At 43.2% G+C, this 21,828-nt stretch overlaps 1 protein-coding gene and 1 non-coding gene across 2 annotated transcripts in view; both read left to right on the top strand.

Moving 5' to 3' along the window:
• The window catches only part of WDR88 (WD repeat domain 88), a 47,345-nt gene extending 25,888 nt beyond the window's left edge, over positions 1-21,457 (top strand). The window contains exons 7-13 of the mRNA XM_059903747.1: positions 5,486-5,673; positions 7,756-7,838; positions 9,348-9,416; positions 16,974-17,066; positions 18,978-19,137; positions 20,733-21,074; positions 21,351-21,457. Of these exons, the coding sequence (XP_059759730.1) occupies positions 5,486-5,673; positions 7,756-7,838; positions 9,348-9,416; positions 16,974-17,066; positions 18,978-19,137; positions 20,733-21,074; positions 21,351-21,457 (1,042 nt within the window). The remainder of the gene's footprint in view (positions 1-5,485; positions 5,674-7,755; positions 7,839-9,347; positions 9,417-16,973; positions 17,067-18,977; positions 19,138-20,732; positions 21,075-21,350) is intronic.
• Positions 21,216-21,289, top strand: TRNAT-AGU (transfer RNA threonine (anticodon AGU)). The gene has a single exon. It is a non-coding gene; the product is annotated as a tRNA-Thr (tRNA).
• Positions 21,458-21,828: the final 371 nt, after the last annotated feature.

Raw genomic sequence — 21,828 nt, 5'->3', positions numbered from 1 at the left:
CTGGGTCGTATGGTTGTTCTATTTTTAGTTTTTTAAGGAACCTCCATACTGTTCTCCATAGTGGCTGTATCAATTTACATTCCCACAACAGTGCAAGAGGGTTCCCTTTTCTCCACATCCTCTCCAGCATTTATTGTTTGTAGATTTTTTGATGATGGCCATTCTGACTGGTGTGAGATGATATCTCATTGTAGTTTTGATTTGCATTTCTCTAATGATTAATGATGTTGAGCATTCTTTCATGTGTTTGTAGGCAATCTGTATATTTTCTTTGGAGACATGTCTATTTAGGCCGTCTGCCTATTTTTGGATTGGGCTGTTTGTTTTTTTGATATTGAGCTGTATGAGCTGCTTATAAATTTTGGAGATTAATCCTTTGTCAGTTGCTTCATTTGCGACTATTTTCTCCCATTCTGAGGGTTGTCTTTTCGTCTTGTTTATGGTTTCCTTTGCTGTGCAAAAGCTTTTAAGTTTCATTAGGTCCCATTTGTTTATTTTTATTTTAATTTCCATTTCTTTAGGAGGTGGGTCAAAAAGGATCTTGCTCTGATTTATGTCATAGAGTGTTCTGCCTATGTTTTCCTCTAAGAGTTTGATAGTGTCTGGCCTCTCATTTAGGTCTTTAATCCATTTTGAGTTTATTTTTGTGTATGGTGTTAGGGAGTGTTCTAATTTCATTCTTTTACATGTAGCTGTCCAGTTTTCCCAGCACCACTTATTCAAGAGGCTGTCTTTTCTCCGTTGTATATTCTTGCCTCCTTCATCAAAGATAAGGTGACCATATGTGCGTGGGTTTATCTCTGGGCTTTCTATCCTGTTCCATTGATCTATATTTCTGTTTTTGTGCCAGTACCAAACTGTCTTGATTACTGTAGCTTTGTAGTATAGTCTGAAATCAGGGAGCCTGATTCCTCCAGCTCCGTTTTCCTTTCTCAAGATTGCTTTGGCTATTCGGGGTCTTTTGTGTTTCCATACAAATTGTGAAATTTTTTGTTCTAGTTCTGTGAAAAATGCCATTGGTAGTTTGATAGGGATTGCACTGAATCTGTAGATTGCTTTGGGTAGTATAGTCATTTTCACAATGTTGATTCTTCCAATCCAAGAACATGATATATCTCTCCATCTGCTTGTATCATCTTTAATTTCTTTCATCAGTGTCTTATAGTTTTCTGCATACAGATCTTTTGTCTCCTTAGGTAGGTTTATTCCTAAGTATTTTATTCTTTTTGTTGCAATGGTAAATGGGAGTGTTTTCTTAATTTCACTTTCAGATTTTTCATCATTAGTGTATGGGAATACAAGAGATTTCTGTGTATTAATTTTGTATCCTGCTACTTTACCAAATTCATTGATTAGCTCTAGTAGTTTCCTGGTAGCGTCTTTAAGATTCTCTATGTATAGTATCATGTCATCTGCAAACAGTGACAGCTTTACTTCTTCTTTTCTGATTTGGATTCCTTTTATTTCTTTTTCTTCTCTGATTGCTGTGGCTAAAACTTCCAAAACAATGTTGAATAATAGTGGTGAGAGTGGGCAACCTTGTCTTGTTCCTGATCTTAGTGGAAATGGTTTCAGTTTTTCACCATTGAGGATGATGTTGGCTGTGGGTTTGTCATATATGGCCTTTATTATGTTGAGGTAAGTTCCCTCTGTGCCTACTTTCTGGAGGGTTTTCATCATAAATCGGTGTTGAATTTTGTCAAAAGCTTTTTCTGCATCTATTGAGATGATCATATGGTTTTTATTCTTCAATTTGTTAATATAGTGTATCACATTGATTGATTTGCGTATATTGAAGAATCCTTGCATTCTTGGGATAAACCCCACTTGATCATGGTGTATGATCCTTTTAATGTGCTGTTGGATTCTGTTTGCTAGTATTTTGTTGAGGATTTTTGCATCTATGTTCATCAGTGATATTGGCCTGTAGTTTTCTTTCTCTGTGACATCTTTGTCTGGTTTTGGTATCAGGGTGATGGTGGCTAACATAATGTTTTTAAGGTTCATATATGTTATAGCATGTATTAGAGTTTCATTCCTTTTTATGACTGAACAATATTCCATTGCATGTATATACCACATTTTGTTTATCTATTTATCTGTTGAGGAACATGAGTTGCTTCTGTCTTTTAGCTGTTGTGAATAATGCTGCAATGAACACTGGTGTACAAATATCTGTTCAAGTCCCTGCTTTCAATTCTTTTGGCTATATATCTAGGAGAGGAATTCCTGGATCATGTGGTAATATTATGTAAAGCTTTTTGAGAAACTGGCACCTTGCATTTTAATCTTGCACTGGGCCCTGCAAATTATATAGCTGGTCTTACTAGAGAAGTTTGAAAATTCATAATCTCAACTGATTTTGAAGCTTGCAAGGAATAAACACAAGTACTTTGTTATAATTTTTTTGCATCAGTTGTCAAACATAATTTAGAAAACTCAAGAGGAGAAGGAAAATCTATTGTATTTACCCATACTTTTGCTTACCATGTTCTGTTTTCTGGTATTCCAAGTTTCCTTCTTTCACCATTTTCTTTCTGTTTAGAAAAATTTCCTTTAGCTATTCTTTTAGGGTAGGTCTGAGGGCAACAAGTTCTCTTTGTTTTCCTTCATCTGAAAATGTCTTGATTCCTCCTTCCATCCTGAAGGATATTTTTTGCTGGATATAGAAATCTGGGCTGACAGTTCTTTTCTTTCATCATTTGAAAACTGTCATATCACTTTTTTCTGACCACCGTGGTTTCTGATGAAGAATCCACTGCCGTTCAAATTGTTTTTCCCCTATAAGTAAGGTGTCATTTCTCTTTTGTTGCTTTCAAGATTTTTTTCTTTTTCTCTACTTTTCAAAAGTTTAATTACAATGTGTCTGTGTATAGATTTCTTTGGGTTTATCCTACTTGGGCTTCACTCAGCTTTTTGAATCTGTCCTTTGCCAAATTTGGTAAAATTCTAGACAATTTATTTGATTATTTTTTCAGGTCTATGTTATTTCTCCCTTTCTTCTGAGATGTTGATGACCCAAATGTTAGGTATTTTGTTATAGTCTCACAGGTTTCTGAGGCTCTGTTTTCTTTCAGTCTATTTTTTGGTTGGATTGGTTAAATTATATTGTCTGTCTTCATATTTACTGATTATTTCCTCTATCTTCTCCATTGAGGGTTTTTGTTGTTGTTGTTATTGTATTTTTCAGTTCTAAAATTTCCATTTGGTCATTCTTTATATCTTCTATTTCTTTGCTGAGGCTTTCAATCTTTTTGTTTATTTCAAGCACGATTATAATTGTCCATCAAAGCATTTTTGTGATGGCGACTTAAAAATCCTTGTCAGATAATTCTAACATCTGCGTCATCTCAGTATTGGCGTCTGTTGACTCTCTTTCCCGTCATGTTGAGATTTTCCTGGCTCTTAGTATGATGAGTGAATTTCAGTTGCATCCTGGGCATTTTGAGTGTTGCATTATGAGACACTAAGTCTTACTTAAATCTTCTGTTTTAGCAGGCTACCTCATTAGAGCTTGGCAAGGGTGGCAGTCTAGACTTTGCTGACAGTGGTGGGGATGGGATTGCAGTTTTTCCCAAGATTTTTGGCTGGAGTAAGGCAGACATTGTGTAAAGGTTTTCTGTCTTACTAGGCTATCCCTTTGGCTAGGGAGAACAGGCTTTTCTTGGGAGCTTTTTATCCAGTCCTTATTGTTTTGGGGGTTGCAGACTTTCCCGGTACCCAGTCTAGGATATAAGAAACAAAAAGAAAACTACAGGGACTCAACAGCATGCCATCCTTGGGTCCCAAGATCCTTAGCTGGTCTGCCTTCTCTTCTCCACCTTTTGCAGTCTTCTGTTTGCTTTATAAATGCCCAGGGTTGTTAGCTGTACTTTTTAAAAAAAAAATAAATTTATTTTATTTATTTATTTTTGGCTGCATTGGGTCTTTGTTGCTGTGTGCGGGCTTCTCATTGCGGTGGCTTCTCTTGTTGCAGAGCCAGGCTCTAGGCAGGCGGACTTCAGTAGCTGTGGCACGTGGGCTCAGTAGTTGTGGCACACGGGCTGAGTTGCTCTGCGGGGTTGCTCTGAGGCATGTGGGATCTTCCCGGACCAGGGTTCGAACCTTTGTGGATTCTTAACCACTATGCCACCAGGGAAGCCCCTGTTAGCTGTACTTAACAGGAGGAAAGGGGAGCAGTACACTGACTCCATCTTATCCAGAACGCTTTCCCCAGACTTTTGTACTAAGTAAAATGGTCTTTTATGTACTAAGTAAAATGGTCTTTTATGATATGTGGAGTTTATCTGAAATGAGAGCCTCATCCTGGAAAAGAGAGAGAGCCTTGGTTTAAACCTCAGTGACAGTCTCTGGATTCAGAGGAGGGCTTGTTATTCATCTCCAGTATATGCTGGGATGGTTCTTGCCCCACCAGGCACTGGGATTTGGACATTTTAAGCCTGCACACCCCTGGGAAGCTGACATTTCTTCTCCTTTGATCCTACTCAGTTTGTGAGCTTCAAAGAACTAAAAGACTCTAAAAACTCTGACTTGAACTCTAGAAAACTGTTTTGTTCAAACTTTTCTTCATTTAGATGAATTGATATTATAATCCAGGCTACTCAGAGATGCTCAATTATGTTTATAAGTTTGCTTGAAAACTCTGTTTGTAAGAGGAGATGACAGTCACAGGGAAAATACTTTGAAGATCATAACAAAACAAAGAAAAGCAAAATTCTGACAATTCTTTTCTCTAAAAAAATAAGACATTTAAAAATTGAGAATGAATAACCCCAAACTTTATTAATTAAATGCCCAATATTAAAATATGCTTTAGTGACACTGAAGACAGATAAGGAGAAGGGGAAAGGAAAAAAGAGAGCATTTGGGGTGAGGAGAAGCAGGGGGAGTGAGTGAGAGAGGAGTGGGAGAGGAGGATGGGTGGAAGGAGCCATGCGCCTATGTCTGGGAGAGAAACGAGGAGGGAGGGAGAGCAGGAGAGACCCACTTTAAACCTGAAAGTCTGTTAGTCCATTAACTATCAATCACTGACAACTTTTCCAGCTGCTCTTTTTCCTCAAGCCTCAAGCAGCTCTGAATAGGGCAGTGGTTCTCAGCCAGGGGCAATTTTGTCCCCCAGTGGACATTTGGCAATGTCTGGGGACATTTTTTGGTCGTCACAACTGCGTGTGGAGGCTACCAGCATATAGTGAGTAGAACCCAGGGATGTTGCTAAACATCCTACAATGCATAGGACAGCCCCCTACCACAAAGAATTATCCAGCAAAAAAAAGTCAATATTGCCATTATTGGGACATCCTGGAACAGTGTGACATAGTCAGAGTAATTAATATTTAGACCATTTAGGCAGTGATCAAAGGAATGATGTCCATGAGGTCACAGGGGATCAGCTCCAATGCCCCCTCCACTCACCTCCCCTTTAGCGTGTCCTCGGATCCTCCAGGAGTGATGTACTAATGTGTGCACCCTTCCATATATGTTTCAGAGCACACACCAATGCAATCTCAAACTGCTGTTTTACCTTCAGTGGCCATTTCCTGTGTACAAGCTCTTGGGATAAAACCTTAAAAATATGGAACGTCCATACAGGGGAGTTTCGAAACCGTGGAGCCTGTGTGACTCTGATGCAGGGTCATGAAGGTTCCGTGAGCTCCTGCCACTTTGCCAGAGACAGTGAGTAATTAAATGTGGAAGGATTCCACACCCGTGGGAGTGCTGGGGTAGATTTCCTCACATTCCATTCATGTGGACTTTCCTTAGTATAAAGAGGTGATTTCCAATGATGCCAGTGGAGAGGGTGGACTTATTTTCCACAAGAACAGAAAAGCCAAGAGGGAGATTCATATGCACAAGTTTGCAAATGATGGAAACTCAGTTTGATATAGCTTAAGCAACAAGATAAATCTATTAACTTTTTTTTAAAAAATCTATTTCTTTTATTGTTTTTTTTTTCTTTTTAATATCTTTATTGGAGTATAATTGCTTTATAATGGTGTGTTAGTTTCTGCTGTATAACAAAGTGAATCAGCTATACGTATACATATATCCCCATATCCCCTCCCTCTTGCGTCTCCCTCCCTCCCACCCTCCCTATCCCACCCCTCTAGGTGGTCATAAAGCACCGAGCTGATCTCCCTGTGCTATGCGGCTGCTTCCCACTAGCTATGGATTTTACATTTGGTAGTGTATGTATGTCCATGCTACTTCTCACTTCGTCCAGGAGCTGGTCTCCCTTCAGGAGGGCTGTGTCCAGACGCTCGGACAATGCTCTCAGGAAGCCAGCCCTTCCGCTCTATCCTTCAGCTCAGCTTCTCTCTTGTATTGACCTTTCTCCTCAAGGAGGCCAAGATGGCCTCTGGTGGTCCAGGCCAACAAAGGTTCTGGCCACTGGCAATCCTAGAGAAAGAGAAAACCTCTTTCTGGCGGTGCCCGCACAAGTCCCAAGGAAGACTCGCATTGGCTCAGCTGGGGACACATGCCCATCTCTGAACCAGCCCCTTTAGCAGGGGATGAAAGGCTCTGATTGGCCATGCCTGCGGGACTTGCCCATCCTTAGAGCTGGAGGTCAGAGTCGGTACCCTTTGAGCCAGAGGCACTGAGAATATGTGAGGGGTGTTTCTGCATGGGACATTGGGGAGCTGTTTCCAGATGAAGGGGCATGGATGTGACCAGGAGCAGTGCCAGGAAACAGCCAGGGGCAGCTGGCCCCAGTGAGAGCTGTGACTGCTCCTGACACCCAGGAGCCAAATGTTATTACTATACTCCGCAGTCCTCATGGGGAGTGGGGCTTGCTCTGTGTGTCAAGGGGAGTACCCAGCCAATATGCACATAGTCAGGGCCTGGCTTGAGAAACGTTTCCCTCTTCAGAAGCAGCCTCTGTGTAAGTCAGACCCCGCTGTGAGGTGCCCCACCAGCTTCTGTCCTTGGCATTATAGGTTTCAGAGTTGCGTATAGTCAGTCAGTCATCACTATTTGCGGATTCTGTGTTTGTGAATTTACCTACTGGGTAAAATTTATTTGTAAGCCTAAAATCAATACTCCTGGCACTTTTGCAGCCACCCATAGATACATGCAGAGCGGCAACAAGCTTGCCATGTGCACACGGTTCCAGCTGAGGCTGAACAAGGCGACCCTCCACCTTCTTTCAGTTCTCTTATCATAAGGTGTCCTTGTTGTGATCTATTTAGTCCCACTTTTTTGCATTTTGTGCTTTTTGTTGATGATTTTGCTGTTTAAGGGGGCCCCCCAGTATAGTGCTGAAGTGCTGTCTAGTGTCCTAACTGCAAGAAGCCTGTGATGTGCCTTACAGGGAAAATACATGTTAGATACGCTTCGTTCAGACATGAGTTATAATGCTGACGGCCATGAAATCAATGTTAATAAATAAGCAATATGTATCAACTAAGGTGTCGTTAAACAGAAACAGACAGAAAACAAGGTTATGTACTGATGGGTTAATGAAAATGTTGTAACCAGAGGCTCACAGGAACCTAACCCTCCATTTCCCCTAAGACCAATCATCACTCATTGAGTGTTTGTGATGACTTTGTAGAACGCAACTACCATGAATATCGAGCGTCAACTGTAATTGATTGGGGGTTGTTGAGTCACACCCGGAAGGGGTTTGAGTGTCCTCAGAGTGAAGCCACGGTGGCACCTCACAGATGCATCCGCAGCCTGCTTTGGCCTCACCAGAGGAGGAAACAGTTTGTTGAGGAAGGTGACCCCCTGAGACTGTTTCATTTTGTGTTCCAGCCTCTTTTCTTGTGTCTGGAGGGTTCGACAAGACTGTGGCTATTTGGGATGTAGGAGAAGGCTACCGGAAGCTCTCCTTGAAGGTACCAATGCCAGCCTCAGGTAGAAGATCTGAGCTTCATTCTTCATTTCATGCTGGGTGCTGGGTGCTGGGGATACAACAGTGAGACAGACCTAAATGTTCGCAATGGAGCTGACACCTCTGTGGGCAAGGTCAGACAAGCAAATCCTCAATAGTGATGAGTGACACAGAGTAGCCACAACAGGGTGATATGATAGAAACAGACTCCAGGGACTAATGCACAGTGGGAGGGCCTCTTGGAGAAGGTGGCATTTGAGCTGAGAACTGGATGGCAAAGAAAGGCTGGATGAGTGAGGATCTTGGGGAAGGGCGTTCCAGGAGGAGGAAGCAGCAAATGCAAAAACTCCGAGGAGGGGCAGTGTCTACGAACAGCAGAAATTACTGTGCATGCATAGAAAGCTGTGGGGCTCCAGAATGGTGGGTGTCAATGGTGGGTGAGTACTTTTGGCTGCAGGTTAGAGGAGACTCAAAGTGGCTGTATGGTAAGGAGATGGATTGTCCAACACAACGAGAACCCAAAGGTTAGGCAGCCCCAGGATTGGCTACTTCAGTGCCTCTGTTCCAGGTGCCCCCACCCCAAGACTTCTGCATACCCCTTGGTCTTGTGATCTCATGGCCGCCTTTGGCTGTGAATGCTTGCATTGATGACTCTTGGTTTCTCTATTTCCTGTGACCCAAATGTGGACTGTGTCCCCTTGATCACCATAACATTCAGGATCCCAAAGCTGTTCTATCTGACCCTCTTCTCTGTGGGTTCGGAGAGGCAAGGGGAGTTTACATCATAGCACGTGAATGGCTTAAAACTGAATGTTCAACCTCACTGTAGTTAGAAGTCCCTTTGTGTTCCCATCAGGCCATTCTATCCTCCCTTCTCCTCTCCTCTCCTCTCTTTATTCTTCTGCCCTCCGATTCCTGTCCTTTTGTTTTGCGCAGCAGTTTAACCTCACTGTTGCTCCCTTCCCTCATACCACGCCTCACCATTCACCTCTTTCCATTAGGGGAAGGCCAAAGAATGAGACAGATGCTGACACAGAGCTCTGACATCATTAAGTGTCTGAACCAGCAAGTGTTTATCTCCTCTAAACTCCTTTTACCCCAGGAAAATAACCCCCATTTATTTAAGCCACAGTGGGTAGGTTTGCAGTTACTTGAAGCCAAAAGCTCCCTCACCAATAGGATTGCTAAGTGGTATTTCCTAGAACAAAGAATATGCAAACAAAAACCTGCAAGAGGTGCTCTGGGACCAGCTGGGAATATAATTTTTTTTTCCCCATTGTGCTAAGCACCAGAGTACTATTTTTAAAAACTCATATGGTGCTGTGATATATACATGAATCCCAAGCTTTTACACTTTGTACTCCACTTTAAATATCGTGGGTGAAACCAGGGAAGCACAATTAATTGCTCTTAAAAGTAAGCAACGTTGGATTCTTGACTTTGTTTTTTGGGTTTTGGTTGTTCTTTCAAAGGTTTTTTTTCTAGGTCCTCTTAAAATTCTACTTTTCTTCAGGGCCATAATGACTGGGTGATGGATGTTGCCATTAGCAAAAACAAGAAATGGATCCTGTCTGCTTCAAAGGTAAAAGTGGCCAACCTTTGAGTGACTTAAAATCTCTATCACATTTGTGAGAATTGGTGTTAGCAGAAGTGCATTGTCAAGTAAAATTCCTCAGTCTGAAGGACCAAGCAGCTCAGTCTGAAGGCCACACCTGGCCAGGCCAAACCCATCCAGGAAGCGGGAACGTGGGAAGTGGGTCCTTTGCTCATATGGGAAGTTGCCAGGTATTTCTTTGCACAGTTGTCATTTGAACTTCATTGGAGCAAGGGCCTGTCCAGACTGGTAAGTGATGGAGCCAACAGGGGGCCTTGGAGGGAAAGGGGTCAGCTCGTGGGCAAGCAGACCACCCTGAGGTTCCAGGTGGGTCTTCCCTCGCTACTCACCGCATCCCGGGATTCCCATGCCAATGGCACATAACGGACAGCCCAGGATATCCTGAGGGCTGTCCTTCATGTGTGAGCACCAGAGAAGTGGGGTCCAACCTTGTCCCCCAACCTTTGTTAGAGCCATCTCATTCTCTAGGCTGGGGGTTTCTAGGTATATACAAATATGGGCAAGACTCTGCCTGCCATGATCAACTTCTTAGAGAGCCAATGCAGGATACCGTCACACCTGACCAAAAAACCCCCGTAATATTATAATACATAATAAAAATTATATGCCAATGTGTTGTTACTTTAGCATAAAAAATATGAAAAATATTGTCAATTATATCTCAGTAAAGCTGGAAAAAAGTAAAAATACAAGACAAAGTATCAAAAATGAGTGTTTATTTGAAATTATGTCTTATTTACTTTTCTGTTACATAAATGCTATTATTTAAACAAAAAAACAACAGAACTAGTCAATAACAGTGATTAGTAGTAACTGATAGTAGGATAATTAAGCAAATATGGTTAAGAAAAATATATTTTATAACGTTTCTTTCTGTCTTTTGATATAGCAATTTACTTTGACTTTAAAAAACTTTGTTGGTTATTTAAATTTTATAGGCTATATTATTATATATGTATTAATACTAGGTATCTTAATATTTATGTATTAAGATACATAAATGTAAGACTTAAAAAATTGAATATAAATACAGTAAGATTGGTTAAACAGACACTTTATGTATTTATTTTTAACAGCTTTATGAGATATAATCGACATGTAACATTGTGTAAGTTTAAGGTGTACAAGTTGTTTATTTGATACACCTATATATTGCAAAATGCTTACCACCATAGCCTTAGCCAACACCTCTACCGTGTCATATAATTAGCATTTCTTTTTTGTGGTGAGAACATTTAAGATCTACTCTCTTAGCAAATTTCAAGTGTATTATACAGGATTAATAACTATAATCGCCATGCTGTACATTAGATCCCCAGAACTTGTTAATCTTATAATTGGAATTTGTACCCTTTGACCCAATATCTCCCCATTTCTCTCAGCCCCTAGCCTCTGGTAACCACCACTCTATTCTCTGTTTTCATGAGCTTGTTTTTTTTTAGATTCCACATGTAAGTGAGATCATACTGTATTTGTCTTTTTCTGTCGGACTTATTTCACTTAGCATAATACTCTCAAGGTTCATTCTTGTTGTCACAAATGGCAGGATTTCCTTCTGTCTCATGGCTGAATAATATCCCATTGCATATATATACCACATCTGCTTTATCCATTCATCCACTTATGGATATTTAGGTTGTTTCCATACCTTGGTTATTGTGAGTAATGCTGCAGTGAACACGAGGGTGCAGATATCTCTTTGAGATCCTGCTTTTATTTCTTCTGGATATACACCCAGAACTGGGATTCCTGGATCATATGATAGTTCTATTTCCAATTTTTTTAGGCACCTCCAATACTGTTTTCCACAGTGGCTGTACCAACTTACATTCCTACCTACAGTTCACAACGGTTCCCTTCATCAACACTTATCTCTTGTCTTTTTGATGATAGCCATTCCAACAGTGAGGTGATATTTTACTGTGGGTTTGATTTGCATTTTCTTAATGATTAGTGATGTTGAGCACATTTTCATGTACCTGTTGGTCATTTGTATGTCTTTTTTGGAAAAATGTTTATTCACTTCCTCTGTCTTTTGTTGTTGTTGGTATTGAAGTCTATGAGTTCTTTATATATTTTGGATATCTGACCCTTATCAGATATATGATTTACAAATATTTTCTCTTTATGGTTTCAGGTCTTATGTTTAAATCTTTAATCCATATGAGTTAACTTTTTGTGAGTTGTATAAGATGGGGGTCCAATTTCATTCTTCTCTATGTGGTTATCCAGTTTTCCCAGCACCACTTATTGAAGAGACTTGCCTTTGCCTGTTGAGTATTATTGGCTCCTTTGTCAAATTAGTTCACTGTAGGGACTTTCCTGGTGGTCTAGTGGCTAAGACTCTGTGCTCCCCATGCAGGGGACCTGGGTTCGATCCCTGGTCAGGGAACTAGATCCCACACGCTGCAACTAAGAAGTTCGCATGCCTCCCGCATGCCGCAATGAAGATCCCGTGTGCCGGCACAGCCAAATGAAAGAAAAAAACATTAGTTCACTGTATATGTGAGGGTTTATTTCTGGGCTCTCTATTTTTATGCTAGTACCATATTGTTTTGACTACTATAACTTTGTAGTATAGTTTGAAATCAGGAAGTGTGATGCCTCCAGGCTTTGTTCTTCTTTCTCATGATTGCTTTGGCTATTTGGGGTGTTTTGTAAGTTCACACAAATTTTAGGATTGTTTTACAATTTCTGTGAAAAATGCCATTGAGATTTTGATAGGGATTATCCATAGATGGCTTTGGGTAGTATGGATATGTTAACAATATTAATTCTTCTGATCTATAAACATGGAAAGATATCCTATGTTCATGGCCAAGAAGACTTAACGTTGTTAAGATGTCATTACTACCCAAAATGATCTACAGATTCAACACAATCCCTATCAAAATACCAATAGCCTTTTTCACAGAAATGGAAAAGTTGATCCTCAAGTTCATATGGAATTGCAAGGGGCCTGAATAGCCAAAACAATCTTGAACAAGAAGAATAAAGTTAGAGAACTCACACTTCCCAATGAAATACTACAAATCTATAATAATGAAAACTGGACAATATAGATCAGTGCAGTAGAATAGAAAGCCTGGAAATAAACCCTCACATACGTGATCAATTGAGTTTCAACAAGTGTACCACGATCATTCAATGGGGAAAGGACAGTCTTTTAAATAATTGGTGCTGGGAAAACTGGATATCCACATGCAAAAGAGTGAAATTGGACGCTTACCTTATACTATATACAAACATTAATTCAAAGTGGATCAAAGACCCAAACTTAAGAGCTAAAACTATAAAACTCTTAGAAGAAAACATTGGGGAAAATCTTCATGACTTTGTCATAGATATGACAACAAAAGCACAGGCAACAACAACAACAGCAAGAAAAATTGGGCTTCATCAAAATTAAGAACTTTTGCACGTCAAACGATACTACCAAGAAAATGAAAAGACAACCTACTGAATGGGAGAAAATATTTGCAAATCAATTATCTTATAAGGGGGTAATAATAAAATACATAAAGAACTCCTAAAACTCAACAACAAAAAACCAAACAACCTGATTCAAAAGTGGGCAAAGGACTTAAATAGATATTTCTTCAAAGAAGATATACAAGTAGCCAATAAGCACATGGAAATATGCTCAATATCATTAGTCCTTAGGGAAATGTAAATCAAAACCACAGTGAGATACCACTTCACACCTACTAGGAGGGCTATAATAAAAAAAAAAAAAGGAAAGTAACAAGTGTTGACAAGGATATGGAGAAACTGGAACGCTTGTACATTGCTGATGGGAACGTAAAATGGTATAACTGCTGTGGAAAACAGTTTGGCAGTTTCTCAAAAGGTTAAACATAGAACTACTGTATGACCCAGCGATTCCACTTTTGGGTACATACCCAAAATAATTGAAAGCAGGAACTCTAGGAGATGCTTGTGCACTCATGTTCATGGCAGCATTATTTACAATAAGGTGGGACTAAAAGGTGGGAGTAATCCAAGTGTCTGCTGACAGATGAATGGATCAACAAATGTGGTATATCCATACAATGGAATATTATTCGACCATAAAAAGGGAGGACATTCTGACATATGCTACAACATGGTTGAACCTTGAGGAAATTATGCTGAGTGAAATAAGCCAGTCACAAAAGGACAAGTACTGTGTGATTCAACTTATATGAGGGACCTAGAGTAGTCAAATTCATAGAGACTGAAAGCACAGTGGTGGTTACCAAGAGCTGGGAGAAGGGGAGATGGGGAGTTGTTTAAAGGGTATGTAGTTTTTTGGGGGGAATGATAAAAAGTTTCAGTTATAGATAACGGTGATGATGACACAACATTGTGAGTGTATTTAATGTCATTGAATTATACTTACAAATGGTTAAAATGATAAATATTGTTAAATATATTTTACCACATTAAAAAATCCAATAACGACATGTTTCTTTCTGTCCCATAATACAGTAGGATATTTTTACTTTTATGTTTCCCAATAATATTTCTCTGAACTACCTTCAGCCTTTAGGACATCCTTCTTTTCTTTTATGTAGTAGTAAGACTAAATGCTGTCAAACGTAAAATTCACGATGACTTGCAGCTCTGCTCTTAGCAGCCCACATTTCATTGATTCCTGGTGTCAGCCCAATGTTATGACATCAAAGTAAATACCCTCTCAACAAAAGCTGTTGAGCACGGAATACTTAGGATTTTACTTATAGCAACAACAAACTTTTAGATTTGTAGGAATTATTTTCCAGCTCTCCAAAAATATCCAAATATATGAAGTCTGAAAGCTTGTTTTAGTAGAACAGGTATTTGTCAATCAGGTTCTCTGCCATGATAAATTCATCATATAGGCTCTCCATTGTCTAAAATGTCCATTATTTTAAACACTCTGAAGTATTACATTTGCTGTCATCGTAAGTCAAATCTCTCTTTCTCAGGGAAATGGTTTTAAAGCACAGAGGTAATCTGAATTTCTGATAATGAAGTTGGATTTCAAATTAGTTACAGTTTTAGTTAAGAAATTGAGAATGTCCTGTTTAACTTGGCTGTCCTTCTCTGGTAATTTTTTAAAAAGTACTGAAGCTGTCTTATTTCCAAAAAATGAATCTTTTTTTTTTTCTTTTTTTGGTTATGCTGTGCAGCTTGCGGGATCTTAGTTCCCCAACCAGGGATTGAACCCAGGCCATGGCAGTGAAAGCACGAGTCCTAACCACTGGACTGCCAGGGAACTCCCAAATCATTTTTTCACTGTATGAGTTTTTGTAACAACCTACAATTCATGTCAGGTCACTTCATCCTTTTTTTATACTTGTTGTGGCCTCTTTAAAGATTATCAAACAGTTTTGGGAAACAGTATATAACTGTCAGTGTTATTGTAATCCCTTTCTCCATTCTCATTTTTAATGTATTTCAAAATTACAGGACATTCTTCTTGTCCCACATTTAAAAAATATGATTTTATGGCAGGCCAAGATTTTAACATCTTCTCTAAGGCCAGCAATGATAATAGCCATCTTGTAGACATATATTTAGGGAAGATATCTTCTTCCATTTCTATAAAGTCATCATTTTTATTAAGTGCTTCTGCACATTTTGAGAAAGGTGAAAACTGACTAAAAACGTTTATTGGGAAAGACCCAACACCACAGGTAAGCAAATCACACTCCTTTTTAGGATGTGCAGGACATTTAGCAGGTAAGATATTTTCACTTACTTTGGTAAGAAGTTAATGGACTGAATGGAATTTGCCAAAATTCACATTTGCACTGTCTGCTGAATATGTAGATAGATAAGCAGCGTCTAGTCTGTATTTGCATAAGATGTCAACATGCTTTTGTTTTATGCTGTCTGCAGTTTCATTAAAAACTTCACAGAAATCAAGAAGATGATTTGAAACTCCACCTTTTGAATCAAAGTATCTAAGAGCTAGGGGGAACTTTGTTGTTGTTGTTGTCTATCATGATTGGACAACTCACTTGATATACTGTAGAAAGTATGATTGTTGATGAAATCTGACAGCTCTATACTGTAAGGGCCAACATATATGTCACCAGACTTTCTCCTTTTGTTCTTCCACAGGATGTTTAGTTGCAACTGCCAAATCAGGAAATGTAACATTACTTACTGTGTTCGTTTTTTAATATTATTATTACTGCTATAGTAAATCACCAGAGACTTCACTGCTTAACATATATTTAACATCTTACAGTTCTGTAGGATAGAAGTATCCCAAGTTCTCATTGGGATAAAGTCAGTGTGTCAGTAGGACTTCCCTTCTGGAGGCTCTAGGGAATAATCCACTTCCTTGCCTTTCCAGCTTCTAGAAGCCACCCATATTCCCTGGCTTGTGGTCCCTTCTTCCATCTTCAGAGCCAGCAACATTGTATCTCTCTCTGCCTTTCTTCCATTGTTACTTATTCCTCTGACTAAAACTTCCACGTTTAACGACCTTTGTGGTTAGGGATAATACAGAATAATCTCCCTATTTTAAGATCATCTGATTAGCACCCTTAATTCCGTCTACAACCTTAATTCCCCATTGTCATATAATCTAACATATTCCCAGGTTCTGGGGATTAGGATGTAGACTTCTTTGTGGGGGGGTGGTGGTGGGGGAGAACATTATTCTGCTGACCACATTCAGTTTCATAAGACTAATCAAAGGAATGCTGAGATAATGGATTTGAGTGGTATTCCCAAATTAATTCAGTGACCACTATTTTCTAAGGAGCATAGATGTCTTTTTTAAAAATGGATTTTATTTTTTTAGAGCAGTTTTAGGTTTACATAAAAATTGAGCAGATCATACAGAGGGTTATATATAACCTCACCCTCCAGTTGCCACTTGCATTAAGTGTGGTATATTTATCACAATTGATGAACTAATATTGATAGATAATTATTAATTAAAGTCCATGGTTTAGGTTTCACTCTTTATGTTGTGTGGGTTTTGCCAAATGCGTGTCATGTGTCCACCATCACAGGATCATACAGAACAATTGCACTGTCCTAAAAACTCCTTGTGCTGCACTTGTGTTGCATCCCTCCCCTTCTTCTCCAGAACCCCTGGCAACCACTGACCTTTTTACTGTCTCCATATTTTTGCCTTTCCCATAACGTCATATAGTTGGAATCATACAGTATGTAGCCTTTTCAGACTGGCTTCTTTCACTTAGAAATATGTATTTAAGGCTCCCCAATGTCCTTTTTGTGGCTTAACAGCTCATTTCTTTTTTTTTTTTTAATCACTGAATAATATTCTATCACATGAATGTACCACAGTTTGTTTATTCTCTTATTCAGGGACATCTTGGTTGCTTCCAGTTTGGGGGACGTGGGACTTCCAGTGCTAAGGCTGGGATGGTGCTAGAGAAACTGGGACAGTTGGTCACCCTAACTGTCCCTCTGCAGGTCGAAGCTGTCCGCATGTAACCTGGATGCCATGCCCCTCCCTGGGTCATCCAAGCCTAACGAGCCCATTTTGTGACTGCTGGTTTGTTTAACTTGTTTTAGGATAAGACCATGAGACTATGGAATATTGAAGAAATTGACCAAATTCCTTTGGTAATCGAGTACAAAAAGGCCCGGGGCTTAAAGCTGAAACAGGTTGGTATTGGGTAAAATGAAGCCAAACGAAGGCTTTCATTAGTTCTCTCTACAAATTTATTCTTTGAACAAACTGGGCAACTGGGGATAAAACTATGAACAAACAGATGGACATTTCTGCCCTGAGGAAGCTTACACTTCTAAAAGGGGAGACAAACAATGAATAAAGAAATTAGAAAAATCTGTAGTAAGTCACATGATGATAAGTAATTTGGAGGAAAATAACATAGGAAAGGGAAACGGGAGTGCTGGCAGTTGCAGCATTCTAAAGGGTGGTCAGGATAGGTCTCACTGAGAAGATGACATTTGTTCAAAGACTTGAAGGTAGTGAGGGAGTGAGCTGTGCAACTCTTTTAGGGAAAGAACTTCCCAGCAAAGGGAACAGCCCATGTGGAGACCCTGAGGCAGGAGTGAGCAGGGTGGGTGGGAGGAGATGAGGCTGGAGGGAGGCTGGCACACAGCTGGACCCCGTGTGGGCCTCCTACGCTCCTGCAGCAGAACCCTGGCCAGGTCCCCAGTGCCCCGTTTCCCATGGACGAGGCTCAGGTCCCAATTCTCTAGTGGATGATCATGGTGGGTACATCTTCTGCTTCACCAGGTACAGCCAGGGCTGGCCCTGGGCAGTGGAGGCCAGTCCCTGCTGGGGCCTCGCAGTGCAGGCACCTGGCTGCCACCTCAAGAGGCTGAGGAGTCCCTGCTGGGCCCTTGTGAATCCTGGAGCTCCCCAGGCCTGTCTCCACTCAGAAGGCCTGGCTGGGAGCCACTGCTTCTGGGGATGGCTAATTGGAGAATGGCACCGGCAGGCAGGGAGGTGAGGGGTGGGACCCAGGTGGAAGCCCGTCTTTGTGGCCAGCTGGTCCTCATGGCCTTTGTGGCCATGTCGGCCCTTAGGCGCTGGAAGCTGACGGTACAGAGCAGTGCTTGTGTCCTCCACCTGGCGCGGGCCCCAGGAGCTGCTTCCCCTGAGCCCTGCTGTTCTGGGCTTGGGTCGTGGGAAATGATGCTGTAGAATAAGGCAGGTAAAGGATTGAATTTCTTTCTTGCAAAAGAAAGAAAAGAAAGAAACCTACCTGAAGCTGTAGCAAAGATGAGCTCGTGGCATTTGACTTGCTCTGATTCAATACGAGAAACTTCAGAGGCCAGATTTCCCAGAAGACCTGCCCTGGGTGGGGTTGGCCCCATCTCTCCTGCAGGCTTTGGTGCCCTGGAGCGGGCAAGAGTGGCAAAGCACAGGGGCTTGGAGAGCCAGGGCAGGGGCTTGCCGTCTGCCGGCTCGTCTCAGGGGGACCGCGCTTTGGTGGGAGCCCTGAGAGACCTCTGCCCATGGCCTGGGAGCCCACCCCCGGTGTTGCTCACTTGCTGGTGGGAAAATGTTGCAAGTGAGCTGTGCCGCTGTATCCACTGTCCTCCGGGTGCTTCGGCTCAAAGACAGAGAAGGATGCTCAGCACCTTCATCATCTAGAAAAAACCTCCTGCTTCGTTCAGAAGTCTTGCCTACTTGATTCTCAAAAGTCAGGTGTCCCCAGGATGTCAGGGAGTTAGGATAGCCCCTCGGCCCTGTACTTTTGCTCTGCACAGAACAGAGGGTGAGGTTAGACACCCACCCCAAGTCCTCAGCACTGTCAAGTGGCTCTCCACTCCTCCCCGCCACCCTGGGACCCCACAGCAGGGGACCTGAGCTGCAAGGACCTGCATAGCTTTTGAGAGGGAAGAGAGCGCGAAGCCTGTGCTTATCCCCTCTCGGTGGCCTGCAGTTTCTACCCTTGTGCGCTTAGAGCCCCAGAGAGGGGAGGCAGCTCTTGCCTTGGCCCGGCCCAAGGCAGTTGGATCAGGGGGGAGAATTCTAACTGCATGCCTTGATCTCCTCTGATCAGCACCTCCTTTCTACTCTTTTAAAATATTTCATGTCAGTGTGAAGAATGTGACAGGCCTTTCTCCATCTACGAAAGTGACATCTTTTCTGAAACAGTCACCAAATGTGTGTTCTGCCGGATTGAAGCAAAAGACTTGTCAACAGAGGCCTCACCATCATCAGAAGGGAAGGTCTCACGGTCAAGGGAGTGCAGCCGGGGTGAGGATGGCTGATGGCCACTGGAGCCTTTGGGTGACGAGCACAGGCCACCTGTCATATAGGTTTCGGGGCTCTGCACAGGCCTTTCTCTGGGGCCCCTCCCCAGCGGGTGGGCCTGTCAGACTGGGGCAGGGGCCACGCTCTGGCTGGGCTCCCACCACTGTGCTGCCTCCTCAGCTCCACAGCCCCTTGGGGATCCCTCTGTCTTTAGTTTACATGCAGAATAAATATAGATTCTTTTGGAAAACAAGTGTGCATGTGAATTCTAGAAACATTTTTGCTCTTTCTAAATTCTATGTCCTGGTGTCCATCCTGTCTCATTTTTGGAACACATTCTGGTGTCTGGATTTGCCCTGTAAAGCAGCCGCAGCCTCTGAGGAAGGGTTTGTTGAATGAAGAGGAAGCTGTGTATCTCCATCTGTGGAGGGGACTGTACCATGGCACTGTGGGTGCCTCCCTGGCTAATGCCCCCAGATGGCCACCGCTCAGAGCAGAGGAAGGTCTGGTTAGGCAAATGGGTGGTGGGCATTTCCATCACAGAATGCTTCTTGCTCTCCACCCGTTTCTTTACTTTCCAGAATGCCCATGCATGTGTACAGCCTCCTTCCTGCTTCCACGCGTACAATGTAATCAGCTACTTCACAAAGAGCAAGGTATCAGTTAAACGTGAAGGGCTCCTTTTTCCATTTGGTATGGCTTACAGGATCTCCATCAGATATCATTAGTATGCCCCTTGGTCCTCTTTAAAAAACTTAGTTGCAGGACTGATTTATTTAATGTTAATTGATTGGCATCCTATAATTCTGCCCATGAGCACCATAACCTGGTAGTCATTGCTTGGGCGGGTCCTGTGCTTGGTGCTACCCTCCTTAGATACAACCAGGATGACTGCCCACCTTCAGCAGGCTGTTCAGTATTTATCCATTAATTTACATGAATGATGCATGAACATGGCAAAACTCCACTGCATCAGCCTCCCAGCAATTGGGCTCTTTTTGGAAGAGAAGTCTTATCCCTTCTCTGGCACATGAAGACATACATAGATGTATTCTTCCTCACTGCTGTGGAGGATGTCAGGCCTGCATCCACTGTCCCCAGGGACGGGAAATTGGGTTGCTTCTCGGTTTTTGCTATTACAAACAATACTGGAGTGAACCTTCTTGTGTACATACTTTTGCAGAGACTTACATTTCTGTGGATGAGGCTCTCCCACTGGAGAAATCGCTAGGTCAATGGATTAGCAGGTTTTGGTTTTGTTGCTGCTCAAAGGCACTCTAAAAAGTGTTGTGACGAAGTGGCTGATGTGTCTGAGTGAGTAGCCCCAGAGGGGCAAGTGAGACGCCTGAGTGGGGAGGGCTTTGCCTTCCTCTGGCAGCGGAAACCTCCCACGTATGGCGTTGATGCTCTAAGGCCAGCGGCCTGGGCCCCTTTAAGCTCTTGATCGTTCAGTGCCTGCTCAGGGTCTCCTCAGTGCCCCCGGACTCTCCCCGTGCTCAGGGTCCTTGGAAGAGGCCCCACTGAAGCTATGGGTCTGGTTTCCACCGGCGGGCGGATGAGCCCCCAGAGCTGACGGCGCCGGAGACCCCGGTGGTCAGCGTGCGGCCGAAGAGGGCAACCGGCCTCCCAGGCTGAGGGCGCCAGTGTGATGGGTCCGACGCGTGGTCACTGCGGGACCACGGCCGGGTTGAGCCCTGATTCGACGCCGGGGAGCCGGCAGCCCGGCCGCACTAGCGGGCCCTGGATCTCCGGACTGGGCCGGGGCTCGGCCTCGCCGGACAGCTTGCGTCAGTTCTGGAGGGCCGAAGACCGGATCTTGCGCGAGCATCCCCCAAAGATGGGCCACACTGGCTCCACGGCGGGGGCGGACACTACAACACTGCGAAGACTAGCCCGCCCGGGCCCGCCCACTGCTCACTGCCCGAGCTTCCGGCTTCCGAGTACAACTCTTCGGTCTAAGCCGCCTGTGACGAGGACCTTACACAGCGCATGCGTTAGCCACCGACAAACCTTGTGCGCGTGCACGCAGCCTATACAGTAAATGGTGATGGGGAACAGACTCTCGCGGTAGTTGTGCGGGCGGCGCCGTGGCTTAGTTGGTTAAAGCGCCTGTCTAGTAAACAGGAGATCCTGGGTTCGAATCCCAGCGGTGCCTCAACCGAGCGTCTCGGCTCTCTTTTTACCCACGCCCTCTTTTGCTCTGCGCCCCTACCCAGTTCCTCCTCGCTTTGAGGGTGTGAGGGGGAGCTTAAGAAGCCAATTTAATCCCCCCCCCTGCCCGCGGCGGTGTGGGGCGCTGGCCCTCCTCGGAGTCAGCCCCTAGGGTTTCCTTGAGCTGCGGGGCATCCTTGACTCGGCCTCCGGAGCAGAGGGGACGTCCCCTGGAGGCGGCGCGGGACTCCCCGGGTGCCGTGGGAACACTCCTGGGGTTAGAGATGCCCCGCAGGGCGAGCAACCTGCCCAGGTTCCGCCGCCGCTGCGTTGGGAGGCCGAGCCCGGGCACTCCTCCGTCGATTTCTTCCGGAAGCGGCCGACTGGACCTGACACCTCTCACATAGGCCTGCTGACTTACTCCCCTCTCTCCAGCCACGCGATCCGGATCATCATTCCCCACATTGAAGACTGGGGCTTGCAGAGGTCAAGTGAGGCCCAAAGTCACGGGCGCCTGGGAGAGCGGAGGACTGAACCCGGCCA

The sequence above is a fragment of the Balaenoptera ricei genome, chromosome 19 (assembly GCF_028023285.1).
Source record: "Balaenoptera ricei isolate mBalRic1 chromosome 19, mBalRic1.hap2, whole genome shotgun sequence".
Taxonomy (NCBI): Eukaryota; Metazoa; Chordata; class Mammalia; order Artiodactyla; family Balaenopteridae; genus Balaenoptera; species Balaenoptera ricei.
The sequence above is the reverse complement of the archived record's forward strand: the minus strand, read 5'-3'. Positions and strand labels throughout refer to the sequence as shown.